This window comes from Carcharodon carcharias, chromosome 19 (assembly GCF_017639515.1).
Source record: "Carcharodon carcharias isolate sCarCar2 chromosome 19, sCarCar2.pri, whole genome shotgun sequence".
NCBI classification, from domain to species: Eukaryota; Metazoa; Chordata; class Chondrichthyes; order Lamniformes; family Lamnidae; genus Carcharodon; species Carcharodon carcharias.
The window spans coordinates 14578091-14595446 of NC_054485.1; the positions used below are offsets into that span (position 1 = coordinate 14578091).

General features: G+C 42.5%; 1 protein-coding gene across 1 annotated transcript; it reads right to left on the reverse strand.

Annotated features, from left to right (window-relative positions):
• Positions 1–1612: 1612 nt before the first annotated feature.
• Positions 1613–13313, reverse strand: atp5if1b (ATP synthase inhibitory factor subunit 1b). The gene is made up of 3 exons (XM_041213033.1): positions 13146–13313; positions 6716–6828; positions 1613–1889 (listed from the first exon to the last, which is right to left on the reverse strand). Exons 1-3 carry the CDS (start codon positions 13218–13220, stop codon positions 1733–1735), a joined length of 345 nt encoding a protein of 114 aa, XP_041068967.1. The 5' UTR covers positions 13221–13313; the 3' UTR covers positions 1613–1732.
• Between the last annotated feature and the right edge of the window lie 4043 nt (positions 13314–17356).

Consider the following 17356-nt stretch of genomic DNA (forward strand, 5'->3'; position numbering starts at 1 on the left):
AAATCTTTTGGGAGATGTTATAAGACTAAATTTAACTGTGTATCTGTAATCTTGTGTGTTTAAGTTTTATTTTTTGTTAACAAATGCTTTAATATTTAAAAGCTTCAAAAATGGTAGTGGAATCCTTACTTCCGACTTCAGCACAAATACCTTCTCGTAATAAATATACATTGCAAAATTGTTGTACAGCTTGACCAAGTTTTCCTTCGGGATTTAGTCAGCCCAGAAAATACCACCTTCCATATCATAAAGTGTATGTCGTTTAACTAACATTGCCACCTTTGGAAGAATTTCAGCTCTACAACAGGTCCTAATGAGACAGACAGTTAATCATTAATAGTCACTTGAGTGCTGCAGACATAGAAGTACAATTACTGAGTCTACCATTTAGTAGTTACTTGATAACTAAAACCATATGGCACAAACCCACCTTCCCCCCCAAAATGTTTGAATTGTTACTCATAGAAAATACAGTGGCTTTGCCATTCACAGGACTGCAAACAAATATTGCATCAACTGAACCACAATTCCATAAATTAGACATGTAGCACTTCAGTTGTTGCTTGGCTCCCTATAGGTAAATACTATTAGGCAAAACTCTGGGCTATAGAAGTATGTGCACAGCCTCCGATTTCTACAAACTGTTGTCCAAATGCTGATTTTTTTTCCCATTAGCTAATTTAGGCATCTATATTCAAAATAGTGTAGGTACTTGCAACATGCCAGCCACCTTGATGTTCTAGGCATTCAAATCTGATGTTATTCTATTTAACTGAAAGATTTGAATTCATGTCCATTCTACTCCATGTATCTACTCTCGCTTCCCAGCAAGGCCAGAAGATTAGAACAAAAAACATTGTCAATTTCCCACCTTGCACCATCCCGAATAAAACTAGTAGCCTGGAGCTCCAGGCTAATTGCAGCAACCTTACAGAGGCCACATGGAGGGTTGAATGTGGAGTTCACCTGGTTTGTACTAAATAGTGCTTTGCTCAGGACGATGTTTAACCATTAGATTACCCAGGAAGCTCTGCTGCATCACTTAATACAGCAAAGATTTTTTTGACAATATAAAAAATGGAATATTCTACAAGAATGATTTATGAAGCTAAAATAACAGTTTGGTTGTAAATTTGTTTACTTTTAACTGTAGTAGTTAACGTGCAATATTATGAGTGAAGCTCCTTTGGCTTACATACAATTGACAGTTAACTCCAGCCAGACACAGTGCCTTTTAAATTCTGCATAGGAAAAGACAAACGGTAAACTGATGGGAGCTATAAATCCTTCAGCATTAAGAAACTGGTCATATTTTTTGAAGAAAAAAAAAGTCTTACAGGATCAACATTTGTTCCCGAGTCTTAGCAACATTCTAAGACAACTAATTTCATTTAGAATTAATATAAGCAAATTCTGGTCATCACATGTTCTTTAAAAGAAGCGTTTTAATGGTCAAAATCTCAAATGCATGTGTATGGAACAATACGCAGTTTGTAGAGATTAAGACTCAGTTGGTTATGCACAGAGTTAAAAAACCACTTATATATGCACACACCCTAGTACCTTGCACAGGCTGCCAATAATGTAAAGAATAAGACTAAGTATGAAGAAGTGAACGTAAAATGTATTTTTATTTGGGAATGCACAATTTACATCCAAGCATGATTACACAAACAGCATTTATTAATTCTATGATTGAGACACGCAAAGCCAAGTAGGAACATCAGAAATCCTAGTCACTGTCACTGCCATCAGTATGCTCCAACTTCTTGATCTGATGCTTGCGGCGTTTTATCTCACTTTGTAAACGCTTTATTTCCTCTTCATGGTGATGAATCTCCTCTTGGTGGTGCTTCCTCAGATTTGCAATCTGTTCACTTTCCTTTTCCCTGCAACAAAACGGAATTGCCTTGAGTTACCTGGTAGGCGGTTGAAAAAAAGCCGTATGCTGCTATAGGTCATCTGTCAAAAATTATTTACAACAAATCACTGCTTTTCCCAAGCCATGGCTAAGTAACCTTGAAAAGGTAAATGTGCTCGTTTCCGTTCAATAATAGGTTTGAACAACTGGGCAGTCATGAAACATCAGGTAATGTTGCATTGAGCAAGATGACCATAAAGAAAAAGTTATAAAAAAGCAAATGCATTTTTACTTAGAAAGAAACCTCTTGTTACCTTCGAGACACAGTGGTGTGATTTTCACACTTCATTAAATCCATTTGTGCAAAATTCAGGTGTGAGCTAACATGCATTACTGTCTGGGTGTATAGTATTAGTATTTCAATCAATAAGTGAATCATCACATATTATCATCTCCAGTTTTATGAATCAGCTAGCTAAAGAACTTATCCAAAAGATGTTCTGAAACTTTGGGATTTAGTTTATCTGCTGGTTCAAGACCCTTGGCATGGAGTTTGAGCAAGCTTAGTTCACTGCTAAGTCGACATGAAAATAGAACAACTCCACCCTTAATTTGATACTGTATTGGCAATCTCACTGTTAGAATAGAATAAGGGAAGTAATGAAATAAAAATAGAAAGTGCTGGAAAAACTCATCGAGTCATGTGGGACACAAAACATTAACTCTGTTTTTCTCTCCCCACAGATGATGCCAGACCTGCTGAGTTTTTCCAGCAGTTTGCTTTTATTTCAAATCTCCAGCATGCACAGTATTTTGCTTCTAGTTTAGAGGGAAATCCTTTGGTGTGCATACTGACCATTGTTTTGGGGTTTATTTGGGAAAAGGGTGAAGCTTGTTTTTGTGGATTTCGGTACAAAGGTAAAAGCTGTTTAAACATTCCACAGCATAACAATAACTTTCTAGTCTACAGCAGAAAACCAATTCCAATAAAACACATTACATTTATCAAGGCACTAATATGATCTTTACCAGAATTGGAATCACAGAACTGTAACCGTGCAGCAGGTGGCCATCTGACTATCATGTCTGCACCAGCTCTCCAAATGACATTTTCCTATCTTTTCCCCATAACTCTGCACGTTCCTCCTTTTCAGATAACAGTCTAATTCACTTTAGAATGCCTCGATTGAACCTGCCTCCACCACACACACAGGCAGTGCATTCCAGACCTTAACCACTCGCTGCATGAAAAAGATTTTCTCTTATCGCTTTTAGCAATTACTTTAAAAATTTGTGCCCTTTTGTTCTTGATCCTTTCACAAGTTTCTCCCTATCATTCATGATTTTGAATATCAAATCTCCTCTCACTCATCTAACTTCTCCAATCTATCTTCATAACTGAAATTCCTCACCCCTGGAACCATCCTCATGAATCTTTTCTGCACTCTCCCCAATGCTTCTACATCTTTCCTGAAGTGCGACACCCAGGACTGGATGCAATACTCCAGCTGAGGCCGAACAAACGTCTTATAAAAGCTCAACATAACCTATAGAATAAAAGCAAAATACTGCGGATGCTGGAAATCTGAAATAAAAACAGAAAATGCTGGAAAAACTCCAGTCTGGCAGCATCTGTGGAGAAAAAAAATACAAGTTAACATTTCAAGTCCGTATGGCTTTCTTCAGAGCCTTAACGACTATTGTTTCCTGTCACTCAGCCAATTTTACAGCCATGCTGCTGCTGTCCCTTTTATTCCATGAGCTATAACAATGGTCACAAGTCTGTTGTGCAGCACTGTATCAAATGCCTTTGGAAGTCCATGCACACCACATCAACAGCATTGCCCTCATCAACCCTGTTACCTCTTCAAAAAACTCCAGCAAGTGAGTTAAACACTAGCCAAGTTAGTTAAACGCTATATGCCCTTAAGAAATTTATGCTGGCTTTCCTTAATCAATCTGCATTGTCCATGCGATTATTAATTTTGTCCCAAATTATTGTTTCTAGGAGTTTCCCCACCACCAAAATTCAACTGACTTGCCTGTAGTAGTAGGGCTCATCTCTGCACACTTTTTTCAACAAAGGTGTAATGTTTGCAATTTTCCAGTCCTGTGGCACCACCCGAGCGTAAGGAAGACCAACAAATTATGGTCAGCGTTCTGCAATTTCCACTCCCACTTCCCTCGGTATCGTTGCATGCATTTCATCCAGTCTCGGTGCCTTATCCACTTTTAAGTACAGGTACACTGTCCAATAATATCTCCCCCTTATCAATTGTAAACCCTTCTCTTGTCTGAATTACCTCCTCTCATCATGCTTGGATAGCATGTTCTTCCTTGGTAAAGGCAGATGTAAAGTATTCATGTAATATCTAAGCTATGCCCTCTGCCTCCCCTTTTTTGGTTCCTAATCCTTTTACCACCCTTTTACTATTTATATGCCAACAGGAAATGTTGGGATTCCCTTTTATGTTAGCTGCCAGTCTCTTTTCATACTCCCTCTTTGCTTCTCTTATTTGATTTTTCACCTCCCTTCTGAATCTTCTATATTCAGTCTGGTTCACTATCTGCCTTCAGCACTTCCATCTCACATTACCTATTCTTCTCGGCTATATTAAACACAGTTGAGTCCATCATGTAACTAATTTCCTCAATAGACTAAAATTACTTGTCATTGTGGTGTGGCTAGTGAATTCAAACTATCCATGTCTTTTGAATTTACATCAGAACTTCAGGTGAATTACTTAGTAACCTACTGCCAGCTGCCTGCAGTTAGCCTACATTGTATCAGACAGCCTAGATGCACATCATTCATAAGTATTACACAAGTGTAATGAAAAAAACTGATTAGGAAAAAGCAAGTTAAGGTGATCAGGTACTAAGAATAATCGGTAAATAGATAAAGTGATATTTCAACATGAGCTGAAAGGATATGAATTTGAAATTCCAGTAAAAAAACCATTGTTTATATAACATTTGAAACTTAAAGGACAGATAATAAAAATAAAATACAGGATAAAAATTTGGAAAACTAAAGCAAATTAAAATGCCCAAGAACAAATTGAGAAAAATTAGTGAAAATAGTGAGGGCAGCTTATCAGTTTACATTAAACAAGAAATTAGAAAACTAAGGCAGTGGATGGATACAAACAGCAAAGTAATGGCAAATATTTGCTAATCCTTGATTTCAGTTTTCAGACAGGATGGGGTTGTGGGGGAAGTGGAGAAAGAAAGGGAGTATTGGACTGGGATGCTCAGAAACTAATGCACATAAGTTAGTTGAAACTTAAATGGATTTATTTAAATCGGAGGAAACCTAGAGAAGGCATAGCAAAGGTTCTGACCAGAAATTGTCAACATTCCATGAAAAAGAAATTGTGCTAAAGGGTAGCAAATACAACAGCCCCTTTCAAAAAGGAAGCAAGGGTAAACAAAGGAATTGTAGGCCAGACAGCCTTACATCAATTGTGAGTAAATTGCTGAAGTCCACAATATGGAAATGAATTACCAAGTAGTTCAGGGAACAAGTCTTTCAATCAGTCAGCATGGATTTCTCAAACGGAGGTCATATTTTAAAAGAAATATCAGAATAGATAAAAGAACCACTGTGGATGTGAATTATATGGACTTACAAAAAACATTTTGCTCTGCACAGTAGATGCCTGCAAAGATGCGACACAGATTGATCCAATTTGCTCACAACAGAGCAGTAGACTCAATTCAACACAGCAGACATTTACTAAGAAAATACACCATAAATGACATTTTAAAATAGTAGGGGCAAAGGAACTTTGGCAAGATACACAGTCATTAAAAATTAGCAGTCGATAATTATGACTATAAGAGGCAAAATGGAAAGCACAACTGAGGTGATATCGCAGTTGGAGCACTGAGCAGTTGTAAGGAACCCTTTGTAGGATGGATCTAAAAGCAGTGGGAAAAAGTGCAACATAAGATTGAATTAAATTGTACCAGGGATGAGAGGTTATCTTTGTGGACAGATTTCAGAGAGAAGAGTCCATTAATTCTTTAAGTGAAATTAGACAGTTGCTTGAAAATGTTTAAAATGCAGAGTGAGAACATGCACAAAAGTGGTGGTCCAAGTGGAGAAAAACATCATCACAATCTTGACGAGTCAAATGCTTATGTTTCTGTCCTGTCACTTCCCATGATACATGCCTTTAATTCTGGTCTGGATATATTATTTGAAAGGTACACTATACCAAGCAGATGGTGATAGCTGCAGCCAGGAAACCATTCATTGTACAAAAGCATACATAGTCATCTGCTTTTGCCTTAAATGTCATTGAAAGCCTACACTAGCTTTGTGCCGATGCATCTGTATCATTAAATGCAAGGACAAGTATGTAACTGCAGTGCAAACATTCACTTTGGGCTATCAAGCTGGAATTTTAATACGAAGGCAAATAAAGTTAACTGAGTTCTCTTGAAGGGTCATGAGGACTCGAAACGTCAACTGTACTCTTCTCTGCCGATGCTGCCAGACCTGCTGAGTTTTTCCAGGTATTTCTGTTTTTTATATATATATATATATATATATATATATATATATATATATATATATATACATAAATATATATATATAAATAAAGTTAACCATTCTTGTCAGCAAGCATCAGATAATGTTAAACAGTTTACAGAGAGCTGCAGAGGCTGTCAATTCCAGAGTTAACTCCTCTCAATTCAGGGGATCTTCAATCAAATCAGTAGATTAGATTGCAAGCTGAATTACTTACATAAATTCAGGTCATTAAAATGATCAGGATGGGGGTGGGGAGCGGAACAAACTGCAGGCCATAAATGACAAAATTCACAGATTGGAGAAATATTTACCTGAAGTATTTCTCCTCCATTGCTGCTTGCCTTTGGCCAAATGCACCTCCAGCTTCTCTAATGCTTCCTCCACCACCACCTCCCTTCCCAGCTCCCTTGCCCAATTCTCCTAGCTGAAACACAATATATATGGTTTTTAGTGTTAGAAACATATATACAATATTATCCAAGTTACCTTGAAAAACAATTTCCTTTTGAAGGAAATTATACAGCTCTTGTATACAAACTGGAACAGCCCGACATCTCAGCAGCATTGTCACCATATTCAATGCAAACCCATGGGCACTCAGGTGGCTGACGACTCTAAACCAGCACCATTTTAATGATGAAGTTAGATGCCAGGTTATTCCATGATACTAAACTCGGTTAGCTTCTATTCTGTCATCACAAATGATGTGCCAAGTGAAGCAGTTACTACCTAACCTGCACGATAGTCTGCATCACTGGGAAGTAAACAAGACCGATATGAAATAGGGAATTGCGATTTCTCACTTCACTTTCTACTGACCAGCGATTCTGAAAGTCACAAGCCACTCAACAGATAAAGTTGCCCCATTCAGGTTCCTTTGCAAAATATCTTTCGTGCAAAAATGACAAAGGTACTATTGACACCTGTGCCCAGCAACGACCAAGAGTCAAAGTATCTCCCCCTGACATTCACTGGGATTACCATCACTGAATCCTACATTATCCTGGAGGTTATTATTGAGCAGAAACTGAACTGGACCAGCCACATGTAAATATTGTGGAGCAGGTCAGAGACTGGAAATTCAGCAGCAAGTAACTCACCGCCTGACTCCCCAAAGCCTGTCCACCGTCTACAAGGCACAAGTCAGGAATGTGATGGAATACTTTCCACTCGCCTAGACGAGTACAGCTCCAACATTTAAGAATTATAAGTACTATCTAAAACAAAGCAGCTGACTTGATCAGCACCTCGCCCCATCATCTTAAACATTTGCTCCCTTGACTACTGGCTCACAGCGGCAGTAGCATGTATCATCTACCAGTTGCACTACAGTAACAGAACAAAATCTGAAGTATTTTGCTTTTATAAGTTATTTCATGGGATGTGGGTGTCACTGGCTAGGCCAGCATTTATTGCCTATGCCTAATTGCCCCTGAGGTGGTTTTGGGGAGCCAACTTCTTGAATGGTTTCATTGAAAGAAAAGCCCTCTTCTTGAACCGCTTTAGTCCAGGTGGTGTCTGTACACCCACAGTGCTTTTAGGGAGGGGGGGCTCCAGGATTTTGACCCAGCGACAGTGATGAATGTGTGGCTTGGAGGGGAACTTGCAGGTGGTGGTGTTCCCATGTGTTTGCTGCTCTTCTAGATGATAGAGGTCACAGGTTTGGAAGGTGCTGTTGAAGGAGCCTTGGTGAGTTACTGCAGGATGCTGGAGATCTGAAATTTTTAAAAAGTGCTGGGAGAACTCAGCAGATGTAGCGGCATCAGTGGGAAAAGAAACAAGGGTTAAGGTCGAGTCCAATATGATTCTTCTTCGGAACTTAACCAGAGATGCTGCCAGACATGCTAAGTTTTTCTAGCACTTTCTGTTTTTATTTCAGCAACTCACCAAGGATCCTTTGACAGGACATTCCAAACTGATGACCTCTAACACATAAGACAAGAGCAGCAGATGCATGAGAACACCATCACCTGTAAGTTTTCCTCCATGCCATGCACATACAAACATACGAAATAAAGCAGAATTAGGCCATTTATGACTGATCTGTTTGTGTTTCAAATTTCACGTTCCCATCTATTCCCCCCCCTCTCCCCCACCGATAGCCTTAGATTCATCTTAGGCAAGGAAATCACTCCATCTCCTCCTTAAAAATATTCAATGACCCCACTCCACCATCTTCTGAGGTGGAGCGTTCCAAAGTCACACAACCCTCAAAAAATTTCTCATCTCTGCCCTAAAAGGGCAACCCATAATTTTATAACAATGCCCCCTAATTCTGGACTCACCCATAAGAGGAAACATCCTTCCCATGCCCACCTTGTCAATACCGTTCAGGATATTATGTACTTCACTCAAGTCACCCCCTCATTCTTCTAAACTCCAGTGGAAACAAGTCCAGTCTGCCCAACCATTCCTCATAAGACAACTCACTCATTCCAGGTATCTAATAAACCTCCTCTGAATCACCTCTAACGCATATACATTCTTTCTTAAATAGGGAGACCAAAACTGCACACAGTATTCGAGATGCAGTCTCAGCAATGCCCTGCATAACTGAAGCATAACATCCTTACTTTTATGTTCAATTCCTCTCGTAATAAAGGATAGCATTCCATTAGCCTTCTCGATTACATGCTGAAGCCTGCATACTAACTTTTTGTGACTCATGCACTAGAACACCTAGATCCTGTTGCACCTTGGAATTTAACAAACGGACTGCACCTCGAAATTTAACAAACATGGAGCAGGAGTAGGCCGTTTGGCCCCTCAACCCTGCTCTGCCATTCAATAAGATCACGTTTGATCTGATTGTAACCTCCCGCTTACCTCCGATAAGATTTTTGATAAGCAAGGGGGTGAAAAGTTATCAACCTCTGCCTTAAAATATTCAAAGACCTTGCTTCCATTGCCTTTTGAGGAAGAGAGTTCCAAAGACACAACTCTCAAAAGAAAAAAAATCTCAATCTCTGTCTTCAATGAGCGACCCCTTATTTTTAAAGTGGCCCCTAGTTCTAGATTCTCACAAGAGGAACTATTCTTGTCAAGACTCTTCAGGATCTTAAAGGTTTTGATCAAGTCACCTCTTACTCTTCTAAACTCCAGTGAATACATGCCTAACCTGTCCAACCTTTCCTCATAAGACAACCCACCCATTCCTGATATTGGTCTAGTAAACCTTCTCTGAACTGCTTCTAACACATTTACATTTTCCCTTAAATAAGGTGAATAATACCATACACAGTACTCCAGATGTGGTCTCACCAGTGCCCTGTATAACTAAAACATAATCTCCCTACTTTTGTACTCAATTCCCCTCGCAATGAACGATAATATTCTATTAGCTTTTCTAATTACTTGCATACTAGTCTTTTGTAATTCATGCACTAGGACACCCAGATCCCTCCGAATCTCAGAGCTCTTCAATCTCTCACCATTTAGATAATATGCTTTTTTATTCGTCCTATCAAAATGGACCATTTCACATTTGCCCACATTATATTCCATTTGCAGATCTTTGCCCATTCACTTAACCTGTCACTTTGTAGTCTCCTTACATCCTCCTCACAATTTACTTTCCTACCTATCTTTGTCTCATTAGCAAATTTAACAACCATACCTTCTGTCCCTTCATCCGAACCATTTATATAAATTGTAAAGTAGCTGAGGCCCCAACATTAAGCCCTGTGGCACAACACTCGACATAAATAGCCAATCTTCTATCTATGCCAGCATGTTACCCCTACAAGCTCATGGGACCCAAAATTGGCTGAGGGGCAGGAAGCAGGGGGTGAGTAGAGAGATGTTTCTGTGACTGAAAGTCTGTTTCCAGTGGGGTTGTACAGGTCTTGGTGCTAGGTCCCTTGCTGTTTGTGGTGTACATAAATGACTTGGGCTTAAATGTAGGGGGGGTATGACATGAAAATTGGTAGGGTGGTAAATAGTGAGGATAGCTGTAAGCTGGAGGATATTAATGGATTGGTCAGGCAGGCAGAGCAGTGGCAAATGGGATTCAAACGAGCAAAGTGTGAGGTAATGCACTTAGGAGGGCCAACAAGGCAAGGCATTGAACTTTGAATGGTTGGACCCTGGAAAGTACTGAAGATCAGGGGGACCTTGGTGTGCATGTCCACAGATCCCTGAAGGTGGCAGCTTAAGGAGGCATATGGGATACTGGCCTTTATTAGCCGAGGCATAGAATACAAGAGCAGGGAGGTTATGATGAAACTGTATAAAACGCTGGTTAGGCCACAACTGGAGTACTGCACGCAATTCTGGTCACCACATTATAGGAAGGATGTGATTGTATTGGAGAGGGTGCAGAGATTTACCTGGATGTTGCCTGGGCTGGAGAGTCTGAGCTATGAGGAGAGATTGGATAGGCTGGGGTTGTTTTTCTTGGAGCAGCGAAGGTCGAGAGGGGACCTGATAGAGACGTATGAGATTACGAGGGGCATAGGTAGGGTGGATTGGAAGGCAATTTTTTCATTAGTGGAAGAGTCAATAACCAGAAGGCATAGATTTAAGGTAAGAGGTAGAAGGCTAACTAAGAGGGGAGTTGAGGAGAAATCTTTTCACCCAGAGGGTGGTGGGAGTCTGGAACTCACTGCCTGAAAGGGTGGTTGAGTTAGAAACTTTCATAACATTTGAGTAGTATCCTGATATTCACTTGTGTGAAGCCTCTAGGGCTATGGGCCAAGTGCTGGAGAATGGGATTAGTGTAGTCAGATCTTTGTTGACAGGCATGATGGGCCGAATGTCCTCCTTCTGTGCTGCAAACATCCATGAGTCTACACCATGAGCTTTTATTTTCCACACAATAACCTTATCAAATGCCTTTTGGGAATCTAGGTACAGTACCTCCACTGGTTCCCCTTTAACAGCACATGTGACTCCTTCAAGGAGCTCCAATAAATTAGTTAAACATGACTTACTTTTCAGAAAACCATGTTGACTCAGCCTGATTGCCTTAAACTTTTCCAAGTGCCTTGCTACATCTTTAATAATAGCTTCTGACATTTTCCCTTTGACAGATGTCAACCTAGCTGGCCTGTAATTCACCACTTTCTGTCTCCCTCCCTTCCGAATAAAGGACCATCCAGACTTGGAAACATATCGCCGTTCCTTCACTGTCACTGGGTCAAAATCCTGGGAACTCCCTCCCTCACAGCGCTGCGGCTGCATCTACATCACACGGGCTGCAGTGGCTCAAGGTGGGGCAGCTCACTGCCACCTTCTCAAGGGCAACTAGGGATGGACAAACCACTGGCTGGCCTGAGCGCAGTCACGCTCCCCATCCCATTAACACATTTAAATAATTTAATCTTCTAAGTAAGGATGCAAGCTGAATTGGCTCACCATTCCCTAGTTCCCACTGGCAAACATTAAAGCTCTTCGCTGTAAAGAAGGTGAACATGTTAGAAACAGTAGTTAAGAGAGAGTGAAATGCCGGGCTGACTGGTAGCTACAGTTATTGCTGAGACAAGGCTGTGAGGTGGCAATGCTGGAGAACTAGAAACTTCCAGCCCAAACACTGCAGAATTCCTTCCAGCTCCCCAATGACCCAGAATCTGCCCCTCCCCCCTCTCCTCCCCCTCTTCCCCCACTCTCCCCCTCTTCTTCCTTCCCCCCACTCTCCCCCTCTTCTTCCTTCCCCCCACTCTCCCCCTCTTCTTCCTTCCCCCCACTCTCCCCCTCTTCTTCCTTCCCCCCACTCTCCCCCTCTTCTTCCTTCCCCCCACTCCTCCTCTCTCTTCCTCCTCCCCCTCTTCCCCCACTCCTCTCTCTTCTTCCTTCCCCCCACTCTCCCCTCTTCCTTCCCCCCACTCTCCCCACTCCTCCTCCCCCTCTCCCCCCCACTCCTCCTCCCCCTCTCCTCCCCACTCTCCCCTCTTCCTTCCCCCCACTCCTCCTCCCCCTCACTCTCCCCTCTTCCTTCCCCCCTCTCCCCCCAACTCCTCCTCCCCCTCTCCCCCCAACTCCTCCTCCCCCTCTCCCCCCCACTCCTCCTCCCCCTCTCCCCCCCACTCCTCCTCCCCCTCTCCTCCCCACTCCTCCTCCCCCTCTCCCCCTACTCCTCCCCCTCTCCCCCAACTCCTCCTCCCCCTCTCCCCCAACTCCTCCTCCCCCTCTCCCCCAACTCCTCCTCCCCCTCTCCCCCAACTCCTCCTCCCCCTCTCCCCCAACTCCTCCTCCCCCTCTCCCCCAACTCCTCCTCCCCCTCTCCCCCAACTCCTCCTCCCCCTCTCCCCCAACTCCTCCTCCCCCTCTCTCCCCTCCTCTCCCTCCTTCCCCACCACATCTCCTCTCTCCCCTCTCCTCCCCCCTCTGGCCTCCATTTCCCCCCCTCACTCCTCCGCCAGGGCCGGGCTCCATTTTCACTATGAAGCGCTGAGCGGGCCTGCGGCTCCCAGACCCTCCGCCCGACTCGGTGACCTTGGGAGGCTGGAGATGAGGGTTTTGGGGTGGGGGAGGTGGGGAATGGGGGTTAGGATGCGGAGGGAGACACATCCAGGCCCAGTGGAGCTGCAGCCTCCAGTTAAAGTCGAGCTGGAGCCCGGGAGGGACTAGCTGCCCCATCACTCACTCACCCACCGAGCTCGACATCATCCGCAGGCCGAGTCACCCCTGACCGGGTATCACTCCGCTCCGCCCATCCCCCATCCCCATCCCACCCTGGGCTGGGCTGGGCCGGGCCCTCAGACCTGACCGAGCCCCCGTCCCCTGTCCTCTTCGGGTGGCTACCTGGCTGCTATCGCCATAACTCCGCAGCTGCCGAGCGACAATTAACTGACTCCTAAGCAACAACAGCCGCGCCATCGTCTCCCGTCCTTGCAATGACCGAATGCAAACCAAACGGCGTCTTCCTTGGCGTCATCCCCGCCCACGCCCCGTGATCCCGAACACCTGTCAATCACGGAGGCCAGCCCCGCCCCCATCCACACACACACACACACACACACACACACACACACACACTTGGGCCCGAGCAACTGTCAATTAGAAAGAGGTGTACGCCGCGTGATTCCGAACAACTGTCAATCACGGGGGTGGCCCCGCCCCCATCCACGCACGTGGGCCTGAGCACCTGCCAACCAGGGAGCAGTGGGCACCAAGACCCGCCCACCATCAAGCCCCGCCCATAGGCAGCTTCTAGTTACTGGAGCCAATCTTGACAGGAGCAGGAGGAGGCCATTTGGCCCTTCAAACCTGCTCTACCATTCAATAAGATCATGGCTGATCTGGTTGTGATCTCAACTCCTCTCTCCTATCTGCGCCACCCCCCCCTCATAACCCTTGACTAACAAAAATCTTAATGCCACTTACATTTCTTAGATAATATCACCACCTTCAACATCTCTTTGTCCTTTTGTCTAGGACATCTTTTGGCTATCTCCACCTATCACTGGCCCTCTATCCAGCTCTACCTGTCCCACTCTCCAGCTCCACCTGTCCCACCCCCCCCCCCCTTAAACCAGCTTATACTTCACCTCTTTTCTATTTTTACTCGGTTCTGTTGAAGGGTCATATGGACTCGAAACGTTAACTATATCCCTCTCCACAGATGCTGTCAGACCTGCTGAGTTTTTCCAGGTATTTTTGTTTTTGTTTTGGATTTCCAGCATCCGTAGTTTTTTGCTTTTATCAAAATTCTTACTCTGTTGTTCTGATGAAGAGTCATAAGGACTCGAAACGTTAACTCTGCCTTTCTCTCCACAGAGGCTATCAGACTTGCTGAGTTTTTACAGCACTATTTGTTTTTGGTTCAGATTTCCAGCAATTGCTGGAATTTTGTTTTTATTTTGTCTTTACCAAAAATCTTATTCTGCCTTAAATAAATTCAAAGATACAGCTTCCGCCGCTTTCTGGGGAAGAGAATCACACACACCAGTGATCCTTTGGGAGAAAAAGTTTCTCCTCATCTCTGTCTTAAAAGGGAGACCTCTCATTTTTAAACAATGTCCCCTAGTTTTCAATAAAAACAGAAAATGCTAGAAAAGAAACAAAAAGCGCTGGACAAACTCTGACAGCATCTGTGGGGAGAGAAACAGAGTTAATGTTTTGAGTCCATATGACACTTTAGAGCCAACTTGATTTTTTAACTGGATTTCCAGCATCTGGCAGTATTTGGTTTTATCTTCCCCTAGTTTTAATCTCCCTGACAAGGGGAAATGTCCTCCGGGAATCCACCCTATCAAGTCCCCTCCGGATCTTATATATTTTCATAAGATCAGCTCTCATTTTTCTAAACTTCAAGGGGTATAGGCCTAAATTCCAAGGGGAATAGACTATCCCTTCAACCCAGGAATGAGTCCAGTGAACCTTCTTTGAACTGCTTCTAAAGCAATTATATCTTTTTTCAAATAAGGAGACCAAAACTGCACACAGTGCTCCAGATGTGGTCTCACCCAGACCCTGTACAGCGGTAGTAAAAAATTCCTACTTTTATATTCCATTCCTCTTGTGGTAAATGCCAATGTTTAATTTGCCTTCCTAATCACTTGCTCTACCTGCAATATTACTTTATGTGATTCATGTACCAGGACACCCAGATCCCTCTGTACCACCGAGTTCTGTAATCTTTCTCCATTTAAATAGTATACTGCTTTTCTGTTCTTCTTGCCAAAGTGAACAAGTTCATATTTACCCACGTTATACTCCATTTGCCAAATTTTTGCCCACTCACTTAACCTGTCTAAATCCTTTTGCAGCTGAGCTGCCCCAGGCCTCAACTCCTCTTTCGTGCTAGCTCCTCATATCCTTCCACTCTCCGATATTTCAAAAATCTATCTACCCCGTCTTTAAATGCTTTCAGTGATCTAGCCTTCACAACTCTCTGGGATAGAGAATTCCAGACATTCAATATCCTCTGAGGTGAAGAAATTCCTTCGCATCTCAGTTTTATTTCAGAACACTTGCTAATGGGGTTCTCGCTGGGAGAGAAAGTTCGGAATTAGCAGTAGGGCATTTGCTAGGAAGTTAGCAATTGCGTAAGACATCGCATCCAAAAGTGACTATTATTGTCATAGTTGGGGACTGCCGTAAGAATCCAAAAGTGACTAAATTGTCAAAGGCTGGGGTTATTGTAACAATCCAGAAGTGACTAGTGGAATAACCAGAGTGTTGGGGTTTGCCATGAGAAATCCAGATTAGATTGGAATTCAGTATTAGGGCTCAAATAATTGCCTTAAGCAAAAGTGAACAGTCTTTGGAAGGATGCTGCTTTCAGCTTGAGAGAGAGAGAGAGAAAAGCTTTCTGCAAGTAGCTGTGAAACATGCAGCTACAGCATTTAAGGTAGACTGGGAAATAGAGTTGAAGTTTTAAAGCTGCAAAAGAGGTTTCGTATGTATGTTACAGTCAAGTTGAACAAGTTAAAACTTCAAAGAATGCCTGAACCAAGAAACCAGATGTAAGGAACCAGGAAGAAGAGAAGACCCCTGAAGTCCTGGGATCCATGGGGAAGACATCATGCCATGCCTCAACTAGTGGAATGTTATTACCTTTTATTGTATTAACCTTTGTTGTCCAATGAACTGTGTTAGTTTGCATTCTAAATTAGTGATTGTCCTTTTTGGCCAATAGGTTATTCTCCGACAAGAATGCTCTTACTCTGGGGTTTAATATAGAGTCCAAATCCCAACAGCTGTGTAAATGCAAGTCTTCTTCTTTAATAATAAAGAATAATTAAATATTAGTGTTATGGTGAACATCCAAGATGCAACTGCACCCAGTGATATGTGTCCACCAATCATGGAAGGCCTCAACTGTATCAGTGGAACACAGCCTCTCCACGACGATTCAGGTATGGACCATGTTGCAGGGCAGAGGCAGGCATCCAGAGTGACCACCTCCATAGGCCATGTCAAACCTGAACCTGTAGGTTGCTAAGGCAATTGTAGGTGTACTGGTGTGTTTGAGTTTTCTCTAAGTTCATGGATTACCATATCTGTACATAACAGAACCATCCTGGCGCCCCCCCCCCCGTCTTAACTTCCGAAAGACCATGTCAGTTAGACAAAGGGAAGCTGTGCAAGCATTTGCAGAATTTCTTTTTACTAGTGTCTGGCAATATAAATAACATTAGTATATCAACAAATGCAGATAAGTACAGGAATCTGATGGCAGACTGAGGACCCAGAGAGCCAAGGATGCTCGGTAATTAAGTATAAGTCAGAGATTTTTGGATGCTCAGGGAATTGAGGGATATGGGGATAGTGTGGGAAGGTGAAGAGAAGATCAACCATGATCTTGTTGAATGATGGAGCCATCTTGAAGAGTCAAATGGCCTACTCCAATTCTTACTTCTTCTGTTCTTAAATGGATAGGAATATGTGAAACTCACTGATGCCCTGGAATGCCCTTGTCAATCCACCAGAGTCCAGGCACACTAATTTAAAAAACAATTTTTTAAAAGGGGAAGAATATAAACCACTTCAGGGTAAGAAAGAGGGTCAACCTGAATGAAAATTTACAGAACGTCCAAGACCAATGATAGTTTCTAGTGAAGGATCCTATCTAAACACGAATCTGATTTTAGTTCTTATATGTTCATATATGCACTATGTACTTCTTACATTTTCTGTTTTTCTGCCCACCTGGATTTCTAGATTTCTTTTAACAATAATAATTATTGACTTCAGGATCCTGATTTTTGCATGACCACACGTTAATCAGAGACCACACAGAGACCAGTATGAGTCAGTATCTTCAAGAGAGGAGAAATTAAATTGCCCCTAAATACTAGATAGTTTGAAATTTCAATTAGATCCCAGAAAAAAAACTACTTATATAGATAAATAGTTGTACAGAACATGCAATCACAATGAAATTGTTTCATTACGATTTGCATGCATTTGTAACTTTTTTTAAAATTCCATCAAAATTAATAATTGAAGATGCATTTACAGCTTAGCAAACTGAAAATCTGTGCAGGCAATGTTCAATTGCCAAATGC